General features: G+C 42.6%; 1 protein-coding gene across 11 annotated transcripts in view; it reads right to left on the bottom strand.

Annotated features, from left to right (window-relative positions):
• Nucleotides 1-26,808, bottom strand: part of ptprt (protein tyrosine phosphatase receptor type T) — a 612,567-nt gene that overhangs the window by 228,416 nt on the left and 357,343 nt on the right. For all 11 annotated transcript variants that reach the window (XM_039734414.1, XM_039734417.1, XM_039734416.1 and 8 more), the window contains exon 12: nucleotides 17,163-17,436. In XM_039734414.1, the coding sequence (XP_039590348.1) occupies nucleotides 17,163-17,436 (274 nt within the window). The remainder of the gene's footprint in view (nucleotides 1-17,162; nucleotides 17,437-26,808) is intronic.

Below are 26,808 nucleotides of genomic sequence, written 5' to 3' on the forward strand. Positions count from 1 at the left end.
CGTTGCAGTAATTGTGATGCTCTTTGCATGAAAAAATATGTGTTCCATTCAAATTTCACTTTTTCTTGGTGCAATGTGACATTTACTTTAAAAGTGGAGCAAAAAGGTTATTCCGTCCCCGAATGCCGTATTAGCGAGACTCCTCTCCCAAGACCCAGTACATATGGAGTGTACATCGCCCCGCTGGTTGTATCGAAACTTGGACAGATAGTTTTACTCACCAGAATCCGTATACTTTAATACAGCGTTTCTCAACCTTTAAGTATTTGTGACCCGAGTTTTCATAACAGTTATAATCGCGCCCCCCCCCGAATATTTTTTTGAAATGTAGATGTATATTTTATTATACCTACTTAACTTTTATCGACATTTATCTAACTCTATATTTATTATTCTAGTATCAGAATGTAGTTTAAGTTAATTTGTGTTGGTTTTAACAGATGTTTGTTTCATATTTTTGATTCTTGTTTTCTTTTTCACATCTTCGTGCCCCCCTAGGGGGGCCCCCCACAGGTTGAGAACCACTGCTTTAATACAGATTTCTGGCAAGAAGTCATACAAGTATTAGGACATGACAAACCATTGACAACTCGAAGATAAAAAAAAGGATGATAATTTCCTTAACCCAAAATACAATATGGCGGATGGTAAAGCAGAGCCAATAGCAAAAAGGAAGCTAGGGACATACTAATATGTATTAATTAAATAGGGGGTGGAGGTAGGAATGTACCAAACATTCTAATAACAATATTAACACAGGCTGCTGTAGCAGCACAAAAATATTTGGGGTCCAGGGATCCATTAACCCCCCAAGTATGTGGCAGTTTAAGGATTGTGTTCATTCAGATTATCACTATGATCAGACTGACCCTCAGAGTTTTATTTGAGTTTCGGTGTATTAGATAACAATACATTGCATTACTGGGCAGTTTTTGAAGTAAATAAATAAAAGCTAAACCTTACAAAGTTGTCAAAAAGAATACATTTGTTGGGCAAAGCTATTCAAATACTCAGAATTAGAGGAACGCGCAAGGTTGAATATTGATGATCCAATGACAGGAATTCACTGACATTTTGACAAACCAACTGTCATTGCACATGAGTTTTGTTTTGGACCGTGTCACCTTCAAACCAATCAGAAAAGAGTCAAAGCATCTTCTCTCAATTTGTGACTTGGTGGGTAAGGAATCTGAGAGGGTGGGCAATGACTAACAGCTGGATATGCCTGACAATAGAATGGGTGGACTGGAGTAAAACTAGAAACTGCAGAGCACAGGAGATGCGGGAACAACCTTGTGGGAAAATCATAATGAATGACCCACAGCAAAATGATCATTAAAGCCCACTATCAATGTGCTGCAGCATAACTTATCACTAAAGACTGAATATTTATGATGGGTGTGAAAAACCTAAAGGAAAGACCCATAGCAAGTCACTTGAGCGGCCTGTTCTCTAATTGGAAAACCAAACGTAATGTAACCAATCGTATCTTAAATATTGAATAAAGGTGTCAGCCAAATAAGTAAATGTAAATGAAATTCAAAGATTATGTGTAAACATTCTAATAGAAAACTGCTTTCCACTAGCAAAATCTGTAACAATTGGGAAGTCCAATATCATCCATGCAGTCATAAACAGCCATAGAAACCGTCAGTCCACAGCAAATTAAAGGACGGCTCAGAAACTGGCACACAATTCATAACAGCAAAAGAAAATGTCAAACATTTCATATAATGGAATACTAAAATGAGTACAAAATGATACATAACAGCCCACAATAAAAAATAAGAATACAATAAAGAAAACAATTAAATAACAATCAAAAGAACACTGTAGGTGTGTGAAACTAATTTGTGTCATTTAATTTGTTTTGCAGTGATTAAAATTCATTTTCCTTCTTTATTAGTTGATTAGTCAATTTCCTTGTAGTATCTGTTAGCTACGTAAATGCTCTTAATTGGAAAAAGAGTGCAGTTTAACTTCTTTTATTTTTATTTTTCACTATGAAAGGTGACTATAGCAGAATTGGGGGACTGCCCTAAGAAAAGTGAGGAGAGAGGCCTCAGCTTAGAGTGAGGAACATGCTGGACAAGAAGAAGACCTGAGAATGTCCGGGTACTGCAAGGCAGGTACATGTAAAGCCTTGGGGACCGTTACCAGTTCTTTGTTTATCTGAGCAGGTGGTGGACAATGTTTTTGATGATCCCACTAAACTGATCTGACACTGATATGAGAAACGTTTTTGTGCTTTGTGACACTGGCCAAGGTGGAAAAAATGGAAAATGAATAAATCTCAGCTCCACTAAAAACGGAAACCAATTAGCTGTCAATGTGAAAGACACATTTCTGAAAGCTAAAGGAGGAATAAATATTAAAGTGTTGCAAGCAGTGTTAATGTGGGTGGATGATATGGCATGTACGTTATATTAAATGAAGCAAAGGATTGCAAACTATGAAAAAAAAAAAAAATCCAATCCTAGATTACTTCTGGTTTATCTACTCATATAAATTGGTAAAACATTTTTTGCATCGTGGAACCCCTAGTCAGGTGGCACTGTCCTTCTTTGGCACTTGCCCTAACGCTGGCCCACACTCTTCTGTGAGATTCTGGGAAGTGGTACAGACCACTTTATAGCTCTAGCTACTCAAACCAACAGGAACTCAGACCAGTTTTACAGGAACAATTTACAGGGTGGCCCTAAATTGGATAAGTAGGTCTGGGAGAAAGAATGAATGAATGCAGTTTAACAGAAATGACATAGTGAGCGGCATCTGCTGAGCTGTTTTGAACATACTTCGTGATCAGGCTTGGGGGTCTACTGGAACTGTGTTCTGTCCCAGCTGAAGCACGGGATTGGTGGGTTTTCTACAGATGGACTTCTGAGCAAGTTATCATTCACTGTAGTTAATAGCATCACAAAATTATCTTTAAATTTATAGGTAGCAAGGAGGAGCAGTAGACAGCACTACTGCCGCCTCTCAGCCATACAATGGTTTTAAATCCCATGTCCAGGTGATGTCTGACTGGTATATGCATGTTCTCCCTTCAACTGCATGTGTTTTTTTTCCTCCCATACATCCCAAAAAGATGTTTGTTGCTCCTCTGACTGCTTGATGATGTGCTGAAGAGTATAGCTTAGCTGGGCACAGCCATGCAGAGCACAAGGCAGTGGGCAGTGTGGCATGCTTGGCAGTTTAAGGATTTGCATAAGTGTCAAAAGAGTTTAGCCGTGAGTGCCACTCAAAGGGTCTGCATATTCTGTTCTGCCAGTTGCTTGGGCCTGTGAGCCTTTAGTCTGCAGTTTGTCTGTTTTTTTCATTTTCACACCTCATTGTCCTTCCTCTCTTCTGCAACTCACTTAAGATGGCTTTGAATAGCCTTACCTGCTGAACACTAAGACAGTATGGTGGCCTGTTAAAATGGGCATAGTTTGTTTGGGCCATACTGTCTCACATTTGAATCAAGCTTGCGCTTTTCAGTTCTCTTGTCCTATCAAACCTACTCCACCCTACCAACCCTACCAAGCAACTAACTGTACAATGCCCTTCAAGCTCAAAGTGACCGAAACGGCTGAGTAGACCGAGGACTGAGGGTGCCAACAGCATCTACGAAGGGTGCCGGCTGTTAGAAACAGAAGACTGCGTTCACACAGGGCACTGACGACAGACAAGGCTAATTATCTGTCAGAGAACAACAGCTGTTGTGGGAATTAATGCATCAGTTTAGGAGGAAAAATGAGTTCCAAGGGTCTCCTCTTTGGGCACAATCTGTGCTAGCAGCACTACTGGCTCCAGCAAGTTTGGGGTCCTGGATTCTGACGGCCAAACAAAGTATTTTTGGAATGTCAAAATAATGTAAATAAAAATAATTTTTTTTTCTGTTGTAGGGGGGACCCCAAAATATGATTTCCGCTATACCACAATTTGCACAAATGACACTGATCATTTACAACAGACTTTTTTCTCCTGAAATATGTCACCATCTCTGGAAAAGAATGGAAAAATCTTGTCACATTTAACAACATATTTTTATTGTGAATATAAAATGTAAAAATTTCCATGTGAAGACTGAATCTTCTTCTTATTTCGTCTGCTCCTGTTAGGGGTTGCCACAGCGGATCATCTTCTTCAATATCTTTCTGTCCTCTACATCTTGCTCTGTCACACCCATCACCTGCATGTCCTCTCTCGCCACATCCATAAACCTTCGCTTAGGCCTTCCTCTTTTTCTTTTCCCTCTTTAACAGCCTCTTCCCAATATACCCAGCATCTCTCCTCTGCACATGTACAAACCAACACAATCTCGCCTCTCTGACCCTCTAATGTACTCATTTCTAATCCTGTTCATCCTCGTCACACCCAATGCAAATCTTAGCATCTGTAACTCTGCCACCTCCAACTCTGTCTCCTGCTTTCTGGTCAGTGCCACCGTCTCCAACCCATATAACATAGCTGGTCTCACTACCATCCTGTAGACCTTCCCTTTCGCTCTTGCTGATACCTGTCTGATACAAATCACTCTTGACACTCTTCTCCACCCATTCCACCCTGCTTGCACTCTCTTTTTCACCTCTCTTCCACAGTCCCCATTACTTTGTACTGTTTGAGCTCAAGTATTTAAACTCATCCACCTTCGCCAACTCTACTCCCTGCATCCTCATCATTCCACTGACCTCCCTCTCATTTACACACATGTATTCTGTCTTGTTCCTACTGACCTTCATTCATCTCCTCTCTAGAGCATATCTCCACCTCTCCAGGGTCTCCTCAACCTGCTCCCTACTATCGCTACAGATCACAATGTCATCAGCAAACATCATAGTCCACGGGGACTCCTGTCTAATCTCGTCTGTCAACATCTCCATCACCGTTGCAAATAAGAAAGGGCTCAGAGCCGATCCCTGATGTAATCCCACCTCCACCTTGAATACATCTGTCACTCCTACCGCAGACCTTACCACTGTCACACTTCCCTCGTACATATCCTGTACAACTGTTACATACTTCTGTGCCACTCCTGACTTCCTCATACAATACCACAGCTCCTCTCGAAGCACCCCGTCATATGCTTTCTCCAGGTCCACAAAGATGCAATGCAACTCCTTCTGGCATTCTATGTGAAGACTGAATGATAATGATAATAGAAAGTTAGGAATGGCTTTCTATACCAAAATTTCCAAAGAAATATTACATCTTGCCTGAAGAAGGGGCCTGAGTTGCCTCGAAAGCTTGCATATTGTAATCTTTTTAGTTAGCCAATAAAAGGTGTCATTTTGCTTGGCTTTTCTCTACAAAGAAATAAAGAATTTTTTCTTTCTTTTTTGACACTAGATGCTATCCTTACAATAAGGGCCAAATCAGTTCATCTGACAGAAATCGTACCCTTCTGAAAGGCACACACAAGCAAGATGGTTTTCCTTGCACAATTGTTCTCACACATTTTACACGCACATCTCTGCTGCGTCCTAATGTGAAGTTTGCAGCTCATGTACAGTCAAAGCAAACAAGTCTCTGCAGATGAAAGAACTTACAGGACTGCAGACAACTGTGTGGACAAGTGAGGTGGTGTAACTTGATGTCAGAATGTCACCATTTTGTCCTCAGACAATATTAGAGGTCCTCATACACATGAAGTATGAGATGACTGTTGCCCATGGCTTCCTATCCTGCTTGGGCACTGCTCCAGTTAGGTTCTGATACCTTTACAGAATTGTTTTTTTTATGGTGGGAGCACTTCAAATTTTGGTCGTTAGTCATTCTTCTCATCAAACTAAAATACGGTACCCCTTAATGAGCCAGCCACAACAAGCAAGAGTCTTCATTCTCTCAAATTAAAAAAAACGCTTCATTAACTGTCACCAGTGAAACACCATTGTATTAATTTAATAGACAAGTTAAAATCCTTGTATGAAAGGAAGAACTAGCAACACTAGATCCACCTTAGAAACTTTTCCAAATATTTTGGGACAAATAGCCACATTAAAAGTCTGCCATACTGCCATTGTATAGTAGAAACTCGATGTTATCAGTGCAGAATTAATTTCCAAATACCCACAAACTTACAGTAATGCAGCTGGAGTAGTGTGGTGGAGTCAATGGTTTGTTACGAAGGATCTCATTTGAAAGGTATGGGGGGGCCAGGGCAGATTTTAGGGTTGTTATTACATTATTTCTACTTTTAAAGAAAGCTTCCAAGTGCTGAACAGCATGGTGATGCAGTGTAAGGAAATGCCGGCCCTCACCTCCAAGAGTCCCGGTTCAGATCCCAACTCAGACACTGTCTTTATAAACTTTGCACACACTCCGCATTTGCCAACAGCATCCATTTTTTTTTCTTATACGACCCAAAATTACACAAGGAATGCCTCAGTGGGCTTTAACAGACCCTGTCTTCTGACAGCCATCCAGTCTTGACTCCCTAAGTAGATCCTATACTTACTTATTATACTTATACTTATATATTTAAAATTTTGGGGTTACTTCATCCACGGTAAGTTAAATACTGACTTTAGTTTGGCCTAGCGTGAGTTACATGAGTGTGTGTACCTGCAGTCCGTCTGACTGGAACTGGGTGCTGCCTTTTACCTGAGACCACCAGAATATTTTTCGGTGCCCTGTGATCCAGAACTGAATGTTGAATCAGCAAAGGATCAGCTTAATCCAGTTTCTCTTGACTCTTTTATATTTAGTACATATTTTGTTGAGGGCAGCATGGTGGCGCTGCTGCCTTGCAGTAAGGAGACCACGGTTCGCTTCCCGGGTCCTCCCTGCGTGGAGTTTGCATGTTCTCCCCGTGTCTACGTGGGTTTCCTCCCACAGTCCAAAGACATGCAGGTTATGTGCATTGGCGATCCTAAATTGTCCCTTTTGTGTGCTTGGTGTGTGTGTGTGTGTGTGTGTGTCCTGTGGTGAGCTGGCACCCTGCCCGGGGATTTGTTCCTGCCTTGCGCCCTGTGTTGGCTGGGATTGGCTCCAGTAGACCCCTGTGACCCTGTGTTAGGATATAGCGAGTTGGCTACTGACTGACTGACACATTTTGGTTGCATTTCTATACCTTTTAAACTTGTCAAGCTTTTAGGAACTATACAGTTCTGATTTGTTAAACCAAGAAAGTGGCATTAAAAAAATTACTTGAGACATTTCAACACTGAATAACATATTAACATACCAGCTTAACACCTAGGACTGCAAAATGTCCAGCCCATTAGGTCAGGCGCTTTCCAATTACAAAGAAGCAAAGAATTAAGGAGTCTCCTTTCAGCTAACACAGCGGGTCTGAACTTGGACCTTAACCAGGCAACACAAATATATTCACAACACTGGCCAACCCCTCTTCTCCTGGTCATCTCTCGGTGGGAAAACTCATCTGACATCAATTGGTGCGTTGAAACAAGCGGCGAAGGTCCTCGATCGATTTGCTTCCTTTTTGACGTGACATCTTTAGCAGTTCCAGGGTGCTACATAATTCATTTCAACAAACATGCGTATTGATTTCTACTGAGGTCTGCTGAATTGTACCACCGATGGGAACTGCACCTCCTCTCCCACTGGATTCCGTTTACAGCTCTTTGATTTTGTTAAGTAGGTGGCTTCCTGCCACTAGCTGGTACTTTTTTTTATTTTTCCAAAATGTGCCAACTTTGAGTTACTTGGAGCCCTGTCTTTAAGAGCTGACTGACCATTGTGTACCTTTAACTGATCTGAGTATCTAAAGGGCACCGTTTAGCCAAACTAATTGAGCGTTCTTTTATAGTTTCTTTACATATCTTCTTGGTCTTATTGTCAGACGGAAACATCAATGACCTAGAAGAGGAAACTAAAGGAAAGGCAAAAATGGTAGCAAGTAGTGAATTGGAGAATAAGGATCCATAAAAAGAAATGGGGGAGCAAAAGAATGGCCAGTCCAAAAAGTACACTTATTTTATTGAAAATATAACGCAAAAAGCAAGTTGGCAGTTAAATTTGAGCAATACATTCGAGCATCACATCCACCAAGAGGTTTAGAATACAAGGACTGGTCAGCCTTATTAGCCTTTGTAGACGACTGGTTTAAGGACAAACATACAACGACAAAGCCCCTGAACGTTTTCACTGAATTGATTGCAACACTAATATTGAAATGAATGAACTGAGGTTCTGTTAGCTCTGGATTCTTCAGCTTTCCTTCATTGCATTATAATCCTGCAACTTTACTCTGACTGATGAGATGCTGACATTTGATTGTAATTACACGGTGACAAATATAAGGCAGCTACATTATCAGGAGTTTGACCTTCTTTTCATAACACAACTTTACTTCAATGAAGGCTCCTTCTGTTAGATGCCAGCATCTTCTATTCACAACACAGCTTTCCATCCATGTTAGACACGAGCATTTTTGTGTGAGTTGTCCTTGCATTGGATTGGTAACCCATCCATGTTTGATTCCTTATATGAAATGCTGCAGGAATGGGCTCTGGTGCCCATGACTTTGAAATGGATGAAGCAGCTTTGAGGAAAGATGGAATCTAATTCTTACAAATCTCATTATCCCGTTGCTTTAAATCTTTAGGATATGAATATATCAGGTTCCACCAAGGATGTACTGGAGTCTGACCTTAAAATATTGAAGCTTTACCTTCTTGTGCTCACCTCATCTTTGCTAATGATTTTTTTTGGTAAGTCCAACAGTTTGTAGTATGCTGTTGATTAATTCATTGGGATCTGAGTCTGTCAGATCCTTGCCATCTAAGGCTTAGTTTTAAGTCGGCTCCTGTTTTCAGTGTCTTGTAGCCTGACTATAATTTACATTCCAATGGGAACATTTTATTACTATAAGGCTTTTACTTTTCAGATATTAGTGCAAGACAAAATCCTTAGAATCAGATCTTGTCAGACCTCACATTTTTAAATTTTGAGAATCAGATACTGGCATCTTTCTTCAGTCCTCATGATCTCTTCTCTGAGGTTCAGTAAAATCAGATCACACTCTTCATCGTCTTGATTTATTTGAAGGTTGACCCTATTAGATCCCACTGTCTTCACTCATTTGAAATTTCAGATCTCAGTATTAATGTTCAGGTGCAATCTCAGAAACTGTTCCCAACAGCATATCAAGTCTTGGCATCAGGGCTAGTTTATTTTTACAGCCTGGTCCAGTGCAACATCTTCTCCCTTGGGAATGTCACCTTGTCAAATTTTATTATCTTTTCTTTTTAATAAAAAATGTTGGGGAAATCACCTGGTTGTATCTTCAGATCATGAAGCATTACCACCTTGGTGTCACATACTCACAGATCCATGTATCCAGAATGCAATGTCCTGCAATGCTAATGCATTTGAATTTCATTCTAATGTCTACTGCATTTACTAATCAAGTATATTCAGAAATCAAATTCATGAGTCTAAGATGCTTGTTTTATTTTAATATTTGTATTGTATTTCAAAGTCCATTCCTTTAGCTTTCCTTCTTTGAAGTCTGACACATTTAGATGACAGAAATTTTAGACTTCACTCTGGCAGAGCTTTATTTTTAAAGGTCTGATTTTCCTACTACAAGGACCCTATGGTGTCACATGAAGAAATGTGGCAACTCCTGTCTGTATAGGGCATTTGACATCCATGCCATTAACTTAAGAAGACTGCTTACTTTTTGAGAGTGACCCATTTTCCATCCATCCATTATCCAACTCGCTATATCCGCTATAACTTACAGGGTCACGGGGGTGACACATTTTATTCTTTAGAAATATCAACAGACAGTACCCAAAAAAGTTCAAATCAATAAACAAAAGTTTAGTAATAACTTGGAGTTCTTGTTGAAGTCTGCCAGTTGTATTGTAAGCTCCCAACATGAAATTTCAGGAGAAGAAGTGTCAATGCCAAATCACAGAGGGTACCCAACCGCCCCCTGGCAGACACTTGGAATCAGCCTCTCTGTGTGAATTAAAGTAGCTGGTGCCGTTACACCCTTTTCACAAGCCGTTGCACTTCCCTGCACTCCATATGATCTCTGCCAAACAAGAAGTGACTGAACATGACTGGAGAGAAACTGAGCAGTCGATGTGAGTCAGCTCTCTCTGCCAGCTTGGCAGCGGGGACAGGCATGACAGGGCCGCGTCACTCATAAAAAGCAGAGAGGCAGTCTATGTTTTGGTCTACAAAGGCGCTGACAGCTTGTCAAGTCGTCTTAAATCAAATTCAGCGTATGCGTGCGTGTGGGGGGTTTCTGCCATCCATCACTCCAAGCGCTAGTCACAAAAGAGCAGGAAAAGCAGTTGAAAGATGCGCACAACTGCAACAATTGCTGAGTTTAGCAGGTACACGACTGTTTAACAAAACTGGAAGTCTAGAAGAGGAGTGTCGAGCGCAGTGATAGTCAAAAACATGCATTCTGAGCCAAAATACTAATAAAAGTCCAAATACTTTAAAGGAGTTAATGCAGAGAATATGACACCCCGAAGAGGAGACAAAGGTTAAGACATTACACCACTTGGACTGCGGATTACCTAAAGAAGGCAACACAGGTGAGCAGGCACATTTATCTTCTGTCTGAAATTAATCTTTCTTGTTATCGTTAAAATATGAATTATCATTACTGGCACTTTGCTCACAGTCATATTTGCAATTAAAATAATATCATGCATTAAAAAAAAATTGAAGACTTTCATAGAGATACAGAGAACACTGCAGATAGAGATAATAAGCATCATCCACATCATTAGTCTAAAGCATTATGTATGGCAATTCCTCCCTGTGTTTGAAACATGGTTATTATCACCACCATCATGAAGATGTATGATCTTTTTTTTCATCATGATTAGAATCATTTTTATCCTTACCATAAACACTGGTGTTAATAATACTGAGCACAATAAAAACATTGCCACCATTATTCTGAATATATATAGATTTGACTTCTTTAATAGCCTTGTTTTTACTACAGTACTCATCATTCTTTCAAAGCCACATACAGTGCATCCTGAAAGTATTCACAGCGCATCACCTTTTCCACATTTTGTTATGTTAAAGCCTTATTCCAAAATGGATTAAATTCAATTTTTTCCTCAGAATTCTACACACTACACCCCATAATGACAACGTGAAAAAAGTTTACTTGAGGTTTTTGCAAATTTATTAAAAATAAAAAAAACTGAGAAAGCACATGTACATAAGTATTCACAGCCTTTGTCATGAAGCTCAAAATTGAGCTCAGGTGCATCCTGTTTCCCCTGATCATCCTTGAGATGTTTCTGCAGCTTCATTGGAGTCCACCTGTGGTAAATTCAGTTGATTGGACATGATTTGGAAAGGCACACACCTGTCTATAGAAGGTCCCACAGTTGACAGTTCATGTCAGAGCACAAACCAAGCATGAAGTCAAAGGAATTGTCTGTAGACCTCCAAGACAGGATTGTCTCGAGGCACAAATCTGGGGAAGGTTACAGAAAACTTTCTGCTGCTTTGAAGGTCTCAATGAGCAGAATGGCCTCCATCATCCGTAAGTGGAAGAAGTTCGAAACCACCAGGACTCTTCCTAGAGCTGGCCGGCCATCTAAACTGAGCAATCTGGGGAGAAGGGCCTTAGTCAGGGAGGTGACCAAGAACCCGATGGTCACTCTGTCAGAGCTCCAGAGGTCCTCTGTGAAGAGAGGAGAACCTTCCGGAAGGACAACCATCTCTGCAGCAATCCACCAATCAGGCCTGCATGGTAGAGTGGCCACACAGAAGCCACTCCTTAGTAAAAGGCACATGGCAGCCCGCCTGCAGTTTGCCAAAAGGCACCTGAAGGACTCTCAGACCATGAGAAACAAAATTCTCTGGTCTGATGAGACAAAGATTGAACTCTTTGGTGTGAATAGCAGGCATCACGTTTGGAGGAAACCAGGCACTGCTCATCACCGGGCCAATACCATCCCAACAGTGAAGCATGGTGGTGGCAGCATCATGCTGTGGGGATGTTTTTCAGCAGCAGGAACTGGGAGACTAGTCAGGATAAAGGGAAAGATGACTGCAGCAATGTACAGAGACATCCTGGATGAAAACCTGCTCCAGAGCGCTCTTGACCTCAGACTGGGGTGACGGTTCATCTTTCAGCAGGACAACGACCCTAAGCACACAGCCAAGATATCAAAGGAGTGGCTTCAGGACAACTCTGTGAATGTCCTTGAGTGGCCCAGCCAGAGCCCAGACTTGAATCCGATTGAACATCTCTGGAGAGATCTTAAAATGGCTGTGCACCAACGCTTCCCATCCACCCTGATGGAGCTTGAGAGGTGCTGCAAAGAGGAATGGGCGAAACTGGACAAGGATAGGTGTGCCAAGCTTGTGGCATCATATTCAAAAAGACTTGAGGCTGTAATTGCTGCCAAAGGTGCATCGACAAAGTATTGAGCAAAGGCTGTGAATACTTACGTATGTACATGTGATTTCTCAGTTTTTTTATTTTTAATAAATTTGCAAAAACCTCAAGTAAATTTTTTTCACATTGTCATTATGGGGTGTTGTGTGTAGAATTCTGAGGAAAAAAATGAATTTAATCCATTTTGGAATAAGGCTGTAACATAACAAAATGTGGAAACAGTGATGCGCTGTGAATACTTTCCGGATGCACTGTACTCCAATTCATGGACACAATGGGCCAGATCCCATCCCAGAAGCATTAGGTTCCAAAAAAAAGAGAGCAAACCTGGACAGGGCACCAGTCTATCTCAAGTCTCACATGCACACACACTCGTAAAGGGTGTCATGTGCATAGGGAAAGCAAAAGGGTTATACTGATGGCCGCTGTGTGCTAATGCCTTTTCTCTTCCTCGTTCTACAGATCAGAAGATTGACAGCTTTAATGCCAATGACATCACTTCCTGTGTCCATCCACCTGCATCCAGACCTACAACCGGAAGATAGGCCATCTTTTGGACTCACGATTATTGTGAATTCGTGTCTGCTGTTTTATCAACATTTATATAGGGTTCACTAACTCTTTATAATCTCTTTTGTCTTGTGTTACAGGGGCTAATTTAGATTTGCCAATAACCCTAAAATGAACGTAGACACATGAAGAATCGCCAGACTTCACACTGGCACTCACTGAACTAAGATGGCAAAATTTGCTTCCTGGACCTTTGATGCTGCAGACACTGTCTCTCATCATTACATTATAATCAACATAATATTTATTGATTCTTTTCAGTGACATAATAATCAGCAGCATTTTTAAAAATTATTTATTGGACTGGACAGTATAACCCCAGTTACTTGAGTGGGATTCTATTGGTGGCTATTAGGGGTAGATGCCCTTAAGCCAGTGGTTCTCAACCTGTGTGGTGGGCCCCTAGGGGGGCGCGAAGTAACAAAAAGGGGGCGCGAAGATGTGAAAAAAAGAAAACAAGAATCAAAAATATGAAAAAAACATCTGTTGAAACCAAAACAAATTAACTTAAAACTACATTCTGATACTAGAACAATAAATATAGAGTTAGATAAATGTCAATAAAAGTTAAGCAGGTATAGTAAAATATGCATCTACATTTCAAAAAAATGTTAGTGGGGGCGCGATTAAAACTGTTACGAAAACTCGGGTCGCAAATACTTAAAGGTTGAGAAATGCTGCCTTAAGCCCCATCTTCATTTGTGATTCTTGGCATCCCTGGGTGCTTTGGCCTCACAAGAGAGGCCAACCACAGGCTTGAGTCTAAGGGCGTCCTCTCTCCTCTCTTTAAACACAACCAGTGGCTGCACTTTTCGGCTGCATCAGAAGGTGCTATTACTGTTTTCCTTTGGGCCTGCCCTCTGATCCCTAGCACCTTAATTAACCTTACAGTAGAGCTGGCTTCAAAGCCTCTGCATCCCACCTCCATGGGGTGAATCTTTACTTTCCAGGCACAACCTTCTGCTTCTGCTGAGAGGTTTGAATAGCACAGCTTTTTCCGTTCGTAGGCCTCCACTACCGTATCCTCCCATGGGATGGAAAGTTCTATGATGAAGACACTCTGATGGGATTTAGACCAGAGGATCATATCCGGTCAGGTTGGTGCTAGCAATTTCTGGTGGGGAGATGAGTCTCTGGTCTAAATCCATGTGCGTTTCCCAGTTTCTGGCTGCGTTTACTGGGCATGGTTCTTTCTGACAGAGATTTGCACCCTGTTTCTCTCCTTCATTTCTGAATGATGCTGTTAGATGTGGAATGTTTTTTCGGGCATTGAATTGCTTGGGATTGATTGTCTGCATTTAGTTAATATTATTTTATTACTATTTCACAATTTTTACAGTTATTATGCCATTAATAAAAAATAATAGTAAAGCTGCTCCTTTGAAAATTTTCATAACTAAAATACTTTGTATAAATATAAAAATTAGTGCTGCTCAGTGATTAAAATTTTTAATCGCGATTAATTGCATGATTGTCAGCGATTAATCGCAGACAGTCACAACAATCACATTGTTATGTGCAAAATTCAATAATGAACTCAAAAGTAGTGTATTGCGTGTATTTGGTTAGCAAACACTTTAAACAAATAAGGTGCTTTTTAACAGCAGTATTCCCTTTACATAGTAGCAGTTAAAATATTTCTTGTAAATCTCAACTTAAACATTAATGTAATCAAATCAAATAAAAGGTGAGCTATTAGGGTCCTATCAGAGAATTTCACCAATGGCCAGATCAGTTCATTCTAGTCAAAACTTTGCACTTGATTAGAGTTTAGCGTAATAACTAATGGGCAGCACAGTGACAGAGTAGGGTTGCATGGTACATCAATACTGAAGAAGGACCGAAAAACCCAATTTTTTGAATGGAGCAGCATCAGCATATTGGGATTTTTGGTCCCGGACCTTTACTATTATTTTCAAAGACCCTCTGATCAGCTTTTCATTCTTCCACTCTTTAATGCATTGCAAACTCCACATGGGACAAACACTCCAACAAGGCTCTTTGATGTGGTGGAGACTCCACAAGGACCAATGCCCTTTGACACACTGGGCAATTCAAAGGTGTTTGCATTGACTCTGAGTGCAGCAAGAAAAAGTAGGCACGCCATTATGCAGTGCAACCAGGGGTGGACTGGCCATTAGTGCATTTGGGCAATGCCCGGTGGGCTGTGGACTCTGTTCTGGTCACGGGCCAGCTGTTTCATTAAATACATTTTATGTACTGGTTACGGTTTGACATTAAAATTAATTTTCTAAACTACTAAACATTATCTGTCCGGTACTGCGATTTATATAGTGTGGTCCAGATCTAATTATGCAATTTTCATTACGCTATAACTTATTAAGTTTATTACATAGAAAATCACCCGAAAAATCCCAGACCATTGAGAAGTGTGTGAACTGACGACATGAAGAATCATCTTCGCACCAAACTGGAATCATCCCCGCATAAATCAAAGTCATCCAGATGATCTGGATCTGCATAATTACATCTGGACCACCCTGTATAGTCATATATAATACACCGTATTACGTCTTCAGTTTGTTTTAGTTGTCAGTAAACAACATTGCAGCAAAAAATTTGGTCAAAACTGCCTTTTGCCGATTTCTGTTTCAATACCGCTACATTTCGGTTAGCATATACATTATTGCAATTTATTTTATCTCATATCTAGTATTTCAATTCTTTGGTACTAATAATTAGTTAAGATTATGTATTATTCATTTTATTGTTCCCTGGTTGTCAGCGTGAGTGATAATTAATGTTTTCAGCTGTGATTATTAGTATGATGAAATAAAGTAATAAAGCACAGGATAGGAATTTTTCATATTAGGACGGAACATGTAAGCTGTATTTACTAAATTTTTATTTTTCATTAACTGTTATTTCTAAGCATGTCGTCAAATTTTAAGTTGTGTCAAAACAACAGTGTACAGATTAACAGTTTAGATAGAGTTCATATCATAGGCTCACAGCAAGCAGCGTACAGACTCCTCATCACAAATTTTAAGAAAATTACAATGAATAATGGGCTGAATGGGTCAATCTCATCTCCAAACTCGTTGAAGGATGCCCGGGACAATTTTGAGTCCCAGTCCACTCCTGAGTGCTACGGGGAAGAAGGCGATTGTGCAGTACAACAGGGAGGCTGGGGTGAGACAGGGAAGTTAGCTGTCATTGGCTTTGGTACTCTTTCAGTATTGGTACTGAGGTCCGAAAGTCAAAATTGTAGTACTGATCCAACACCAGTAGTCAGTCTCTTGTCGTGTTTGCATACTCTGTGGAGTTCACACTACTGTAGATACCCGGGTTCTCTCCCCAAGTCATTGATGTTAGGTTAATTGATGATTCTAAATTGTCACTGTGGGGGATTGTTCGTGTATGTACAGTATGGACTTGCATCCCATTCATCGCATAGTCTGTGAAACCGCTTCTGAATCTTTCAGGCTGCAGAATTAAGGACAATGCCACAATATCATCCACAAACCAAACAAGTCATAAAAAAATGCAATAGATGGCCATTGTGAACCCTGCAATCACCTGTATATAGAAAACTCTTTTTTCTTCTTGTACCTAAGCACAGAATTCAATGAACATCTTTTGTTGCCTATTACCAGTTAGGCCCATTGTCCTTAAGCAGGCTGGGTGAGGGTAGCTACATCATGTAAATAAGCACCTGTAGCTGTGACAGCTAATTATTTTGTTTTTTTTAAGACAAAAAGCTTGGCTTTACAGATGATGATTCATTCCTCTACAAAGGTCACGACTTATTTATTTTGGTCCCCACAAAATCAACGCATTACAGCCTTCTCCTGTCTCCTGCAGAGATTCTAAAAGCAAAAGTCAATAGCAGTATGGTCATTATGGCGCAGTCTACACTGCCGAGAACGGACACATCTAATTAGCACAATTAAGGCGGAAGCTTGGATCATAAATTTAGGACATAATTATAAATTAGTGCCTGCTACTAAAGACAGCCAGCCGCTGATTGCGAGTGCCGCATGATGGCCTTGTGTTAGGCAGCCACTCTTTCTCAGTGAGGATTCATGCAGGCTAAAAACAACAAGGTGGCTAATAAAAGACCAAGAACTGAACCAGAACAATGTGGCTACATCTGTTCTGCTGAGGCCCTGAGGAAGAAAGATGTGACCAGGTGGTGGGCCGCTTCCCAGAACATACAACATCGGTGTCGACTTCATTCCTCATCTAAAACTTCAAGTCTCCGCATTCACGTGGCTCTCGTCTCACTTACCCCGTTGGCACTGCTTAGTGCCTGAAAATAAATGCTGTAGCTCTTCACGGGTGACAGAGGGGCATTCCAGTATCCATTATAGGTCTTGTTGTCTCCAACTGTGAATGGCTGTATGGCCACAAGGTCTATGGGCTTCAGTTCTGCTGCAAAGTAGTGTGGCGAGTCAAGAACAGATGCATTCTTGAAGCTGACTGGGATGGCAAAGCATTCGATGACATCCGCTGCACGTCGGGCCTTCTGTTTGCGCTCTTCCTTTACCACCAGCTGGTAGGCACTGTGGGATATAAAAAGAATACAGTCACCTTGAACACACATACGTATTTCTAATAACCTCTGTTGGGTTATTCTGCATTTCAGTTGTCTATTAATAATTTCCACATGTACATTTTCAAAATCGTAATTCTTTGGCTTGGTTGAATGCGTTCCCTGTAAGAGGCTTTAAGGCAGTGGTTCCCAACCTTTTTTTGGCCATGCCCTACCTAGGCCTCTCTAAAATCATGATGTCCCCCACTGTAACATATACTGTACCTTAATCTTATGGAGGAAGCCCATAATGTCATTAATTTGGTCTAAGCAAGCTTCCAAAGAACATGGAAACAAAAAAGGGAAAGGATAGTTGAAGTACTGACAAAGAAATCACTAAGAAATTGTAAAAAAAAAAAATATATAATATGAAGTAATATGAAAACACAGCAAATACAGTTTTGAAATACGGTGGCGCAATGGGTAGTGCTGCTGCCTTGCAGTTAGGAGACCTAGGGTTCGCTTCCCAGGTCCTCCCTGCCTGGAGATAACATGTTCTCCCCATGTCTGTGTGGGTTTCCTCTCACAGTCCAAAGACATGCAGGTCAGGTGCATTGGCGATCCTAAATTGTGCTATGTGGGTGTCCTGCCCGGTGTTTGTTTCCTGCCTTGCGCCCTGTGTTGGCTGGGATTGGCTCCAGCAGACCCCTGTGACCCTGTAGTTAGGATATAGCGGGTTGGATAATGAATGCCATCCATCTAGTTTCCAACCCGCTGAATCCGAATACAGGGTCATGGGGGTCTGCTGGAGCCAATCCCAGCCAACACAGGGCACAAGGCAGGAACCAATCCTGGGCAGGGTGCCAACCCACCGCAGGACACACAAACACACCCACACACCAAGGCCAATTTAGAATCGCCAATCCACCTAACCTGCATGTATTTGGATTGTGGGAGGAAACCGGAGCGCCCGGAGGAAACCCACGCAGACACGGGGAGAACATACAAACTCCACGCAGGGAGGACACAGGAAGCGAACCCAGGTCTCCTAACTGCGAGGCAGCAGCGCTACCACTGCGCCACCATGGGATAATGAATGGATGGATGGATATTCATAAATTTAAAATAACTTTAATGACAGCTTTTTCTGTAATATTTTCATCATTTTATATTTTTGTTATATTGCAAAATGTTATAATCATTGTTACAATTCCAATTATTTTAAAGGTTAAATGATTTCTAAGTAGAAAAACCCAAGCCAGTTGTAAAACCATAATTTAAAGGGTTTTTCACCATCCCTTCTATGTTTATATAAATATATAAATGTCTCTGTAAAAGATAAAAATTATTTGTTTATTTTTTTCTATAATTTTTAACAGTGAATTTCTGTTGTTTCATTTTATAAATTGGTTAACATACCTAAATTCTCAAATTGCCCCCCTAAAAAATCCAATTGTGCCCCACGTTGAGAATCACCGGTTTAAAGTCACTTCATAGTCAGTTATTCCTACTTGGATCCTTGGCTGCTGGTTTTATGGATTTCATTAATTTGTCTAAACTTGTTTTGACAATATTTTAGTTAATCACGGCAGTCCCATAACATCGAAGAGAACTGTTCTGTCTTTAATTCTTTAATTCACTCAGGCTGCCTCCGCATGCATTCCATTGGTCCAAGTTGTGTTGTCCATGTACGGAGAAGAGGGACGTGACAGTATATGATCGAGCATCTACCTAAGGTTTGGTAGAAACGAAATTCTGATTTTTGCTCAGAAGGTTCTAAAAGTAACTGACATAGAAGGCTACCCAGATAGTGTAAACTATCAGCAGAGGGTGAGCTAATAGGGTCCTATCAAGAGAATTTCACCACTGGCTAGATCAGTTCATTTTTGTCAAAACTTTGCACTAGATTAGAGTTTGGCGTCCCCTGTAAGAGGGTTTAAAGTCACCTCATAGTCAGTTTGAGCGTGAAACTGAGACTTGAGTTGGGCTGAAGAAAAACCAAAGCTGAGAGAGAGGAGGTGAGAAGGTGATGTGTTTCTGTGACCCTGAGCTGAATGAATGGATTTGAAAATGGACAGATGGGTGGACAGATCTAATCAACATTATTATATAAGACTCTCAAATCCACTTAATCTGGTTTGGGGCTCACTGAGGAGCAGCCTATCCGGACAGCGTTAGGTGCAGGTCAGATATCAATCCTTATGTGGGGCCAGTTAACCAAATGTGCACATCTTTGGAAAACCCACAGAGCCACTCAGATATCATGGAAACTTTACATAGATGGCAGCCAGCCACAATGGATTTGGGAGTGTAATCAGAATATAAGTTTAATATGTCACTGTGCTCTGTGCAAATATTTTAAATCTGCTTTTCTTTTCTTCTCACATTTACAGCTAACACAAAGCCAAATTTATTACAGGGGCCCAGCATTTTAAGACAAGACAAGTTGAAGACAACTGCGAAATGGGCAAAGTGCATGATTTCTGTGTGTCAAACTTAGCATAAAATTGTATCCTCTCTTTGCCTTGTTTGGAATTGGATTATTCACTTAAGTGGGGACCTGTACATGAAGAAAGAGTATAAAGCCTTGGAACATTACCCGGCACACCTTTGAAGCCGACGGACAGATGGGAGATACCGTCATCTGATCTGGGAAATCCTTCCAACGCAGCGACGAAAATGGCAGACTCTACACATCGGGCCCCCACTACCCAAAGGTCTTGTCATGGCTTCCTCGTCTGTTATGCAGTGTAAACCGTCATTAAAGAAAGCTAAGTTATTTCTCCTATGTGGTTCCTTACCGCCATATCACTAAGGGAGAAGTATCGTCTTTTTAGATTATATCTATATAGTTTCGGGTTATGTAACATATCAGAAATACAAAAGAACTCATTCCAACAAGGGAGCTAGCGCCCCATGCTGGATGCAGGGAGGTAGCAGAGCTAACCACTGTGCTGCCTAATAGTATTATTATTATTGCTATTATTTTAAACAACTATTACAGCGAGTAGCATCAGAAGGTGTTTTACAAAGAAACCAAGAACACAGTGCATTGCAACATAAAATGACATGGTAGACTCCAAAATAATTCCATTCATACACTTTACAACACGTGTTGGACGGTGTATATGTCTGCTTGATGTGAATCTGTTTTTGTTAGAGTGCCTGCATTACATTGTACTTTATTTATAAAATCTATGTGCATGTACTTACAAAATAGCATGCATTTTACATTTGTGTGGTGATTATATCTGCTGGACTATCACTATGTATAGTTTTCCAAAACACCCCCAGGCTGCTTTCTCTGTTTTTGTTCAAGAGCACAACTCATTTTATACTAATAACTTCCATCGTGAGGCACTTTGCAGGACAAGAATGAGTTTCACATACGATTAGGTCTGAAATGCATATTCCCAGGTTCATGAGGGGATGCTTTAATATGAAAACATGCTGGTGATTTCAAACTGATCATTCTTGTGGCAATAAGAGAAATGAAATTGCAGCCTCTCAGTGGATCATATCAGCATTGTATAATCACGGCAATGGAATGAAAATTAACAAGTGTGTGGATTCAGACAATGTACTCATGAGTGAGATGGAAACAAATCACAGGTGGTGGCATGAGGGAGGATGTGCTGCTTCCCATAGGCTGAATATGGCTGAGAGTCACTCAGTGGTCAGTCATGTGTGTGCTAAAGTCTCCTCTGTTACACACTTGTTACCCAGGAGCATACTGGTCTCCAGTGATATTTCAGTTTAAGTTTTTATTTTATTTTATAAAGTTAATTTTCATTTTTATTTCATTCTTGTTTTCATTGGCATCAACAAGTTTTTTCTTTTGATTTAGTTCGTGGTTTAAAATTTCAGCTTTTATTTAATTTAGTTCTGGCTTTTGTTATACCCTCCTTGAGCCGTCACCTTATCGTGGTGGAGGGGTATGCGTGTCCCAATGATCCTAGGAGCAATGTTGTCCGGGGCTTTATGCCCCTGGTAGGGCCACACAAGGCAAACTGGTCCTAGGTGAGGGATGAGACAAAAACGGTTCAACACCTCCAATGAAGAATAAAAATTGTGGATGACGTTTTCCCTTGCCCAGACGCGGGTCACCGGGCCCCCCTCTGGAGCCAGGCCTGGAGGTGGGGCTCGATGGCGGCGCCTGGTGGCCGGGCCTGCACCCATGGGGCTCGGCCGGGCACAGCCCAAGAGGTAACGTGGGTCCTCCTCCCATGGGCTCACCACCTATGGGAGGGGCCAAGGAGGTTGGGTGCAGTGTGAGTTGGGTGGTGGCGGAGGGACCTTGGGGTCTGATCCTCGGCTACAGAAACTGGCTCTTGGGACGTGGAATGTCACCTCTCTGAAGGGGAAGGAGCCTGAGCTAGTGCGAGGTCGAGAGGTTCCGGCTAGATATAGTCGGACTCACCTCGACGCACAGCTTGGACTCTGGAACCAATCTCCTTGAGAGGGGCTGGACTCTCTACCACTCTGGAGTTGCCCCCGGTGAGAGGCGCCGAGCAGGTGTGGGCATACTTATTGCCCCCACTTGGAGCCTGTGCATTGGGGTTTACCCCGTGGACGAGAGGGTGGCCTCCCTCCGCCGGGTGGGGAAGGGTCCTGACTGTTGTTTGTGCGTATCGCCAACAGCAGTTTGGAGTATCCACCCTTTTGGAGTCTCTGAGGGGTGCTAGAGGGCATACCTTCTGGGATTCCCTCGTTTTGCTGGGAGACTTCAATGCTCACGTGGGCAATGACAGTGAGACCTGGAAGGGCGTGATTGGGAGGAATGGCCCTCTCGATCTGAACCCGAGCGGTGTTTTGTTATTGGACTTCTGTGCTCGCCATGGATTGTCCATAACGAACACCATGTTCAAGCATAAGGGTGTTCATATGTGCACTTGGCACCAGGACACCCTAGGCCTCAGGTCGATGATCGACTTTGTGGTGTGTCGCCGGACTTGCGCCATATGTCTTGGACACTCGGGTGAAGAGAGGGGCGGAGCTGTCAACTGATCACCACCTGGTGGTGAGTTGGCCGATGGTGGGGAAGATGCCGGTCAGACCTGGTAGGCCCAAACGTGTTGTGAGGGTCTGCTGGGAACGGCTGGCAGAGTCCCCTGTCAGAAGTAGCTTCAACTCCCACCTCCGCAGAACTTCAACCACGCCCCGAGGGAGGTGGGGACATTGAGTCCGAATGGGCCATGTTCCGTGCCTCTATTGTTGAGGCGGCTGACCGGAGCTGTGGCCGCAAGGTGGTCGGTGCCTGTCGCGCGCAATCCCCAACCCGCTGGTGGACACCGCGTGAGGGATGCCGTCAAGCTGAAGAAGGAGTCCTATAGGACTTTTTGTCCTGTGGGTCTCTGGAGGCAGCTGATAGGTACCGCAGGCCAAGCGAATGCGGCTTGGTTGTTGCTGAGGCAAAACTCGGGCATGGGAGGAGTTTGAGAGGCCATGGAGAACCACTTTGGACGGCTTCGAGGAGATTCTGGTCCACCGTCCGCGCCTCAGGAGGGGAAGCAGTGCAGTGTCAACACCGTATATGGTGGGGATGGTGCGCTGCTGACCTCACTGACGTTGTGGGTCGGTGGGGGAGTACTTCAAGACCTCCTCAATCCCACTAACATGCCTTCCATGAGGAAGCAGAGCCTGGGGAGGTGGGCTCTCCCATCTCTGGGACTGAAGTCACCGAGGTGGTCAAAAACTCCTTGGTGGCAGGGCCCCGGGTGGATGAGATATGCCCGAGTTCCTTAAGGCTCTGGATGTTGTAGGACTGTCTTGGTTGACACGCCTCTGCAACATCGCATGGACATCGGGACAGTGCCTCTGGATTGGCAGACCGGGTGGTGGTCCCCTCTTTAAAAGGGGACCGGAGGGTGTGTTCCAACTATAGAGGGATCACACTCCTCAGCCTCCCTGGAAAAGTCTATTCGGGGTTCTGGAGAGGAGGGTCCGCCGGATAGTCGAACCTCGGATTCAGGAGGAACAGTGTGGTTTTCGCCCTGGTCGCGAACAGTGGACCAGCTCTTCACCCTTAGCAGAGTCCTGGAGGGTGCATGGGAGTTTGCCCGACCAGTCTACATGTGTTTTGTGGACTTGGAAAAGGCATTCGACCGTGTCCCTCGGGAATCCTGTGGGGGTGCTCGGGAGTATGGGGTACCGGACCCCTGATAAGAGCTGTTCGGTCCCTGTACAACCGTGTCAGAGCTTGGTCCGCATTGCCGCAGTAAGTCGAGCCCGCTTCCAGTGAGAGTTGGACTCCGCCAGGGCTGCCCTTTGTCACCATTCTGTTCATAACTTTTATGGACAGAATTTCTAGGCGCAGCCAGGGTGTTGAAGGGGTCCGTTTGGTGGACTCAGGATTGGGTCACTGCTTTTGCAGATGATGTTGTCCTGTTTGCTTCATCAGGCCGTGATCTTCAGCTCTCTCTGGATCGGTTCGCAGCTGAGTGTGAAGCGGCTGGGATGAGAATCAGCACCTCCAAATCCGAGACATGGTCCTCAGCCGAAAAGGGTGGAGTGCCCTCTCAGGGTTGGGGAGAGATCCTGCCCCAAGTGGAGGAGTTCAAGTATCTCGGGTCTTGTTCACGAGTGAGGGAAGAATGGAGCGTGAGATGACAGGCGGATCGGTGCGGCATCCGCAGTGATGCGGGCTCTGCATCGGTCTGTCGTGGTGAAAAAAGAGCTGAGCCGTAAGGCAAAGCTCTCAATTTACCAGTCGATCTACGCTCCTACCCTCACCTATGGTCATGAGCTATGGGTAGTGACCGAAAGAACGAGATCGCGAATACAAGCGGCTGAAATGAGTTTCCTCCGCAGGGTGTCTGGGCTTTCCCTTAAAGATAGGGTGAGAAGCTCAGTCATCCGGGAGGGGCTCAGAGTAGAGCCGCTGCTCCTCCGTATCGAGAGGAGTCAGATGAGGTGGCTCGGCATCTGATCAGGATGCCTCCTGGACGCCTCCCTGGTGAGGTGTTCCGGGCACGCCCAACAGGGAGGAGGCCCCGGGGAAGACCAAGGACACGCTGGAGGGACTATGTCTCCGGCTGGCCTGGGAACGCCTTTGGGATTCTCCCGAAGAGCTGGAAGAAGTGGCAGGGAGAGGGAAGTCTGGGCTTCTCTGCTTAAGCTGCTGCCCCCGCGACCCAACCTCGGATAAGCGGAAGAGGATGGATGGATGGATGGATGGATGGCCTTTTTACATAATATTACTACAATTTTAGTTTTTTTTTTCTGTGGCAAGACCACAAATGCTGGCCTACACATATTTCAGTGCAAGTTATGTCTCCATGAACAAAATACACTCGCAGTTCATAATGCCGTTAAACACATCTTGACTATCAATGGTCAAACAGATTAAATGACCTAATGAGTGTAGTCAGCAAGATTAAATATTTCAATCTAAGAAACTAGTCTGTGCAAGCACGTTGCTGTTAAGCTTTAAACAAGCACGAATTTCGAGAAATCTGTTCATGTTGAAATGATGTCCGTTACACAGGTAGCCACACACAGAAAATATTCGCTCAGTGCTCAGTCAAGGTCCTCCTTAGCCACTGGCGCCACCAGACTGTACGTTGCTTACTTTCTCTCTTTCTCTTCTCTTCTCAGCTTTAGTCTTGTTTTCGTCATCTAATGTACTTAAAATAGTTGTATGATGTCAAGCTAAATGATTCCTCAGATTCGTAGTATTCTTCCCACTAACTAAAAACCGCACCCTTTCTTTGTCTCGTATGCTATATTTGCTTTTATTATCATCTGCGCTTTAACTGAAGTATTTCCACACATTACTTTCTCACTTTCTACCCGCAAACATCTGTGCAAAACTCGCCATCATCAACCACATGTGCTTACTGCTTCAACTCGTCGAACCAAATGCACACAACAAACAAACAACGCTCCATTACGGAAGTTGCGGCACGTGACTATAGTAGGCCCAAGGTACAAGGTCACTGCATAGTAAACTGCTTGACGTAACTGAACGCTCAGGGCAACGTTCAAACAACCTCTCTGCATGACTGAACTGGATTGAATGAAAATGCTATTGTTGTTTTTTTTTTGTTTTTCCTCAATTTTCGTTCTCGTTTTAGTTCACATATCGCAAATTTTTATTGTTTATTCAGTTTTAGTTTCTCTGTTTGCCTTAATTTCAATTCTCGTGCTTGTAAAACGAAAAGCAATATTTTAAGTTCTAGTTCTCGTTTTCGTTATGAAAGTATAACGGCTAGCCTCCATCTGCAGTCAGTACGCTTTAGAGAGCAGGCTTCACAATCGCAATGCAGTCACTTTCAGGAGGATGCTTCACACTGACTTTGAAGATTTTTGTAGGAGAACAGTCTACAAACATTAAACAAGCTCTTCAGAAGGACATTACCATAAGCGTTATATACAGCTTGGGCGACATACATAAATAACCCGGGGGCAGCTTTACTAAATTTTAAACATCCATTCTGTGTAACCATTTGTTCTCCTAATTAGAGTCTCTGGTGTCACGGTGCGTTTGCCATTGTTGTTCCATAACAGTTTAGTGATTTCCTGAAAGGGTCATATACAGTACAGTAGAGTGATAAAATAGTGTAATTCATAATCAGTTTCATCAAACTGCTCCTAAAGTGTGCTTCACATGTGATTTCTAACTTGCAAACATGGAAACCAAAACTAAGGAAAGCTGAACGAGCAAAGATTTGGAAAGAGTCCCACGGCCAGCAGGATGACTATGGTTCATGGCAATACCCTTCCTCTTAGGATGTGGCTTTCAGAAATGCCTAACCCATCTGTTAGAGAGCAGAGACCAAAAGATAGGAGGACACAAATCAATAACGAAAAAAAAAGGTTAAACAGCAGGGAGTACATAATGGTAGAACTCCAGTTCATGTCCTACAAAAATATACCCATTCAAGGAAGCGCCAACATAAACGGGTTGTGAAAATAACTTCTTAAAATGAGCTGGAAGTCTAAAACTTTCAGTGTAAAAAATAGATTTTATTTTTAAATAGACAAAGCCTTTTATTTGTTTACAGAAGGCAACTTAATGAGCTCCGTTTCTGTCACATACAGCACATCTGCGCTGCATCGCCAGAGTTTGGTTGTTTCCCAGTGGACCAAATTCCTTCCTGCAAAGAGTAAGACAGGTTATATGACCTCAAAAATAGAAATTTTTAGTTATTTTCCCTTTGAAATTCAAAAGTAACAAAGCAAGAACTAAAGTCTAAAGTCATTCCAATTTAGACTTAGACTCCTTGGCTGCTGGTTTTATGGATTTCATTAATTTGTCTAAACTAGTTTTGACAATAATTTAGTTAGTCATGGCAGTCCTATAACATCGAAAAGAACTGCTCTGTCCGAGTTGAATTCTTAAATTCACTCTGGCTGCCTCCACATGCATTCCAGCGGTCAAATTTGTGTTGTCCATGTATGG

Source organism: Polypterus senegalus, chromosome 14 (genome assembly GCF_016835505.1).
Source record: "Polypterus senegalus isolate Bchr_013 chromosome 14, ASM1683550v1, whole genome shotgun sequence".
Taxonomy (NCBI): domain Eukaryota; kingdom Metazoa; phylum Chordata; class Cladistia; order Polypteriformes; family Polypteridae; genus Polypterus; species Polypterus senegalus.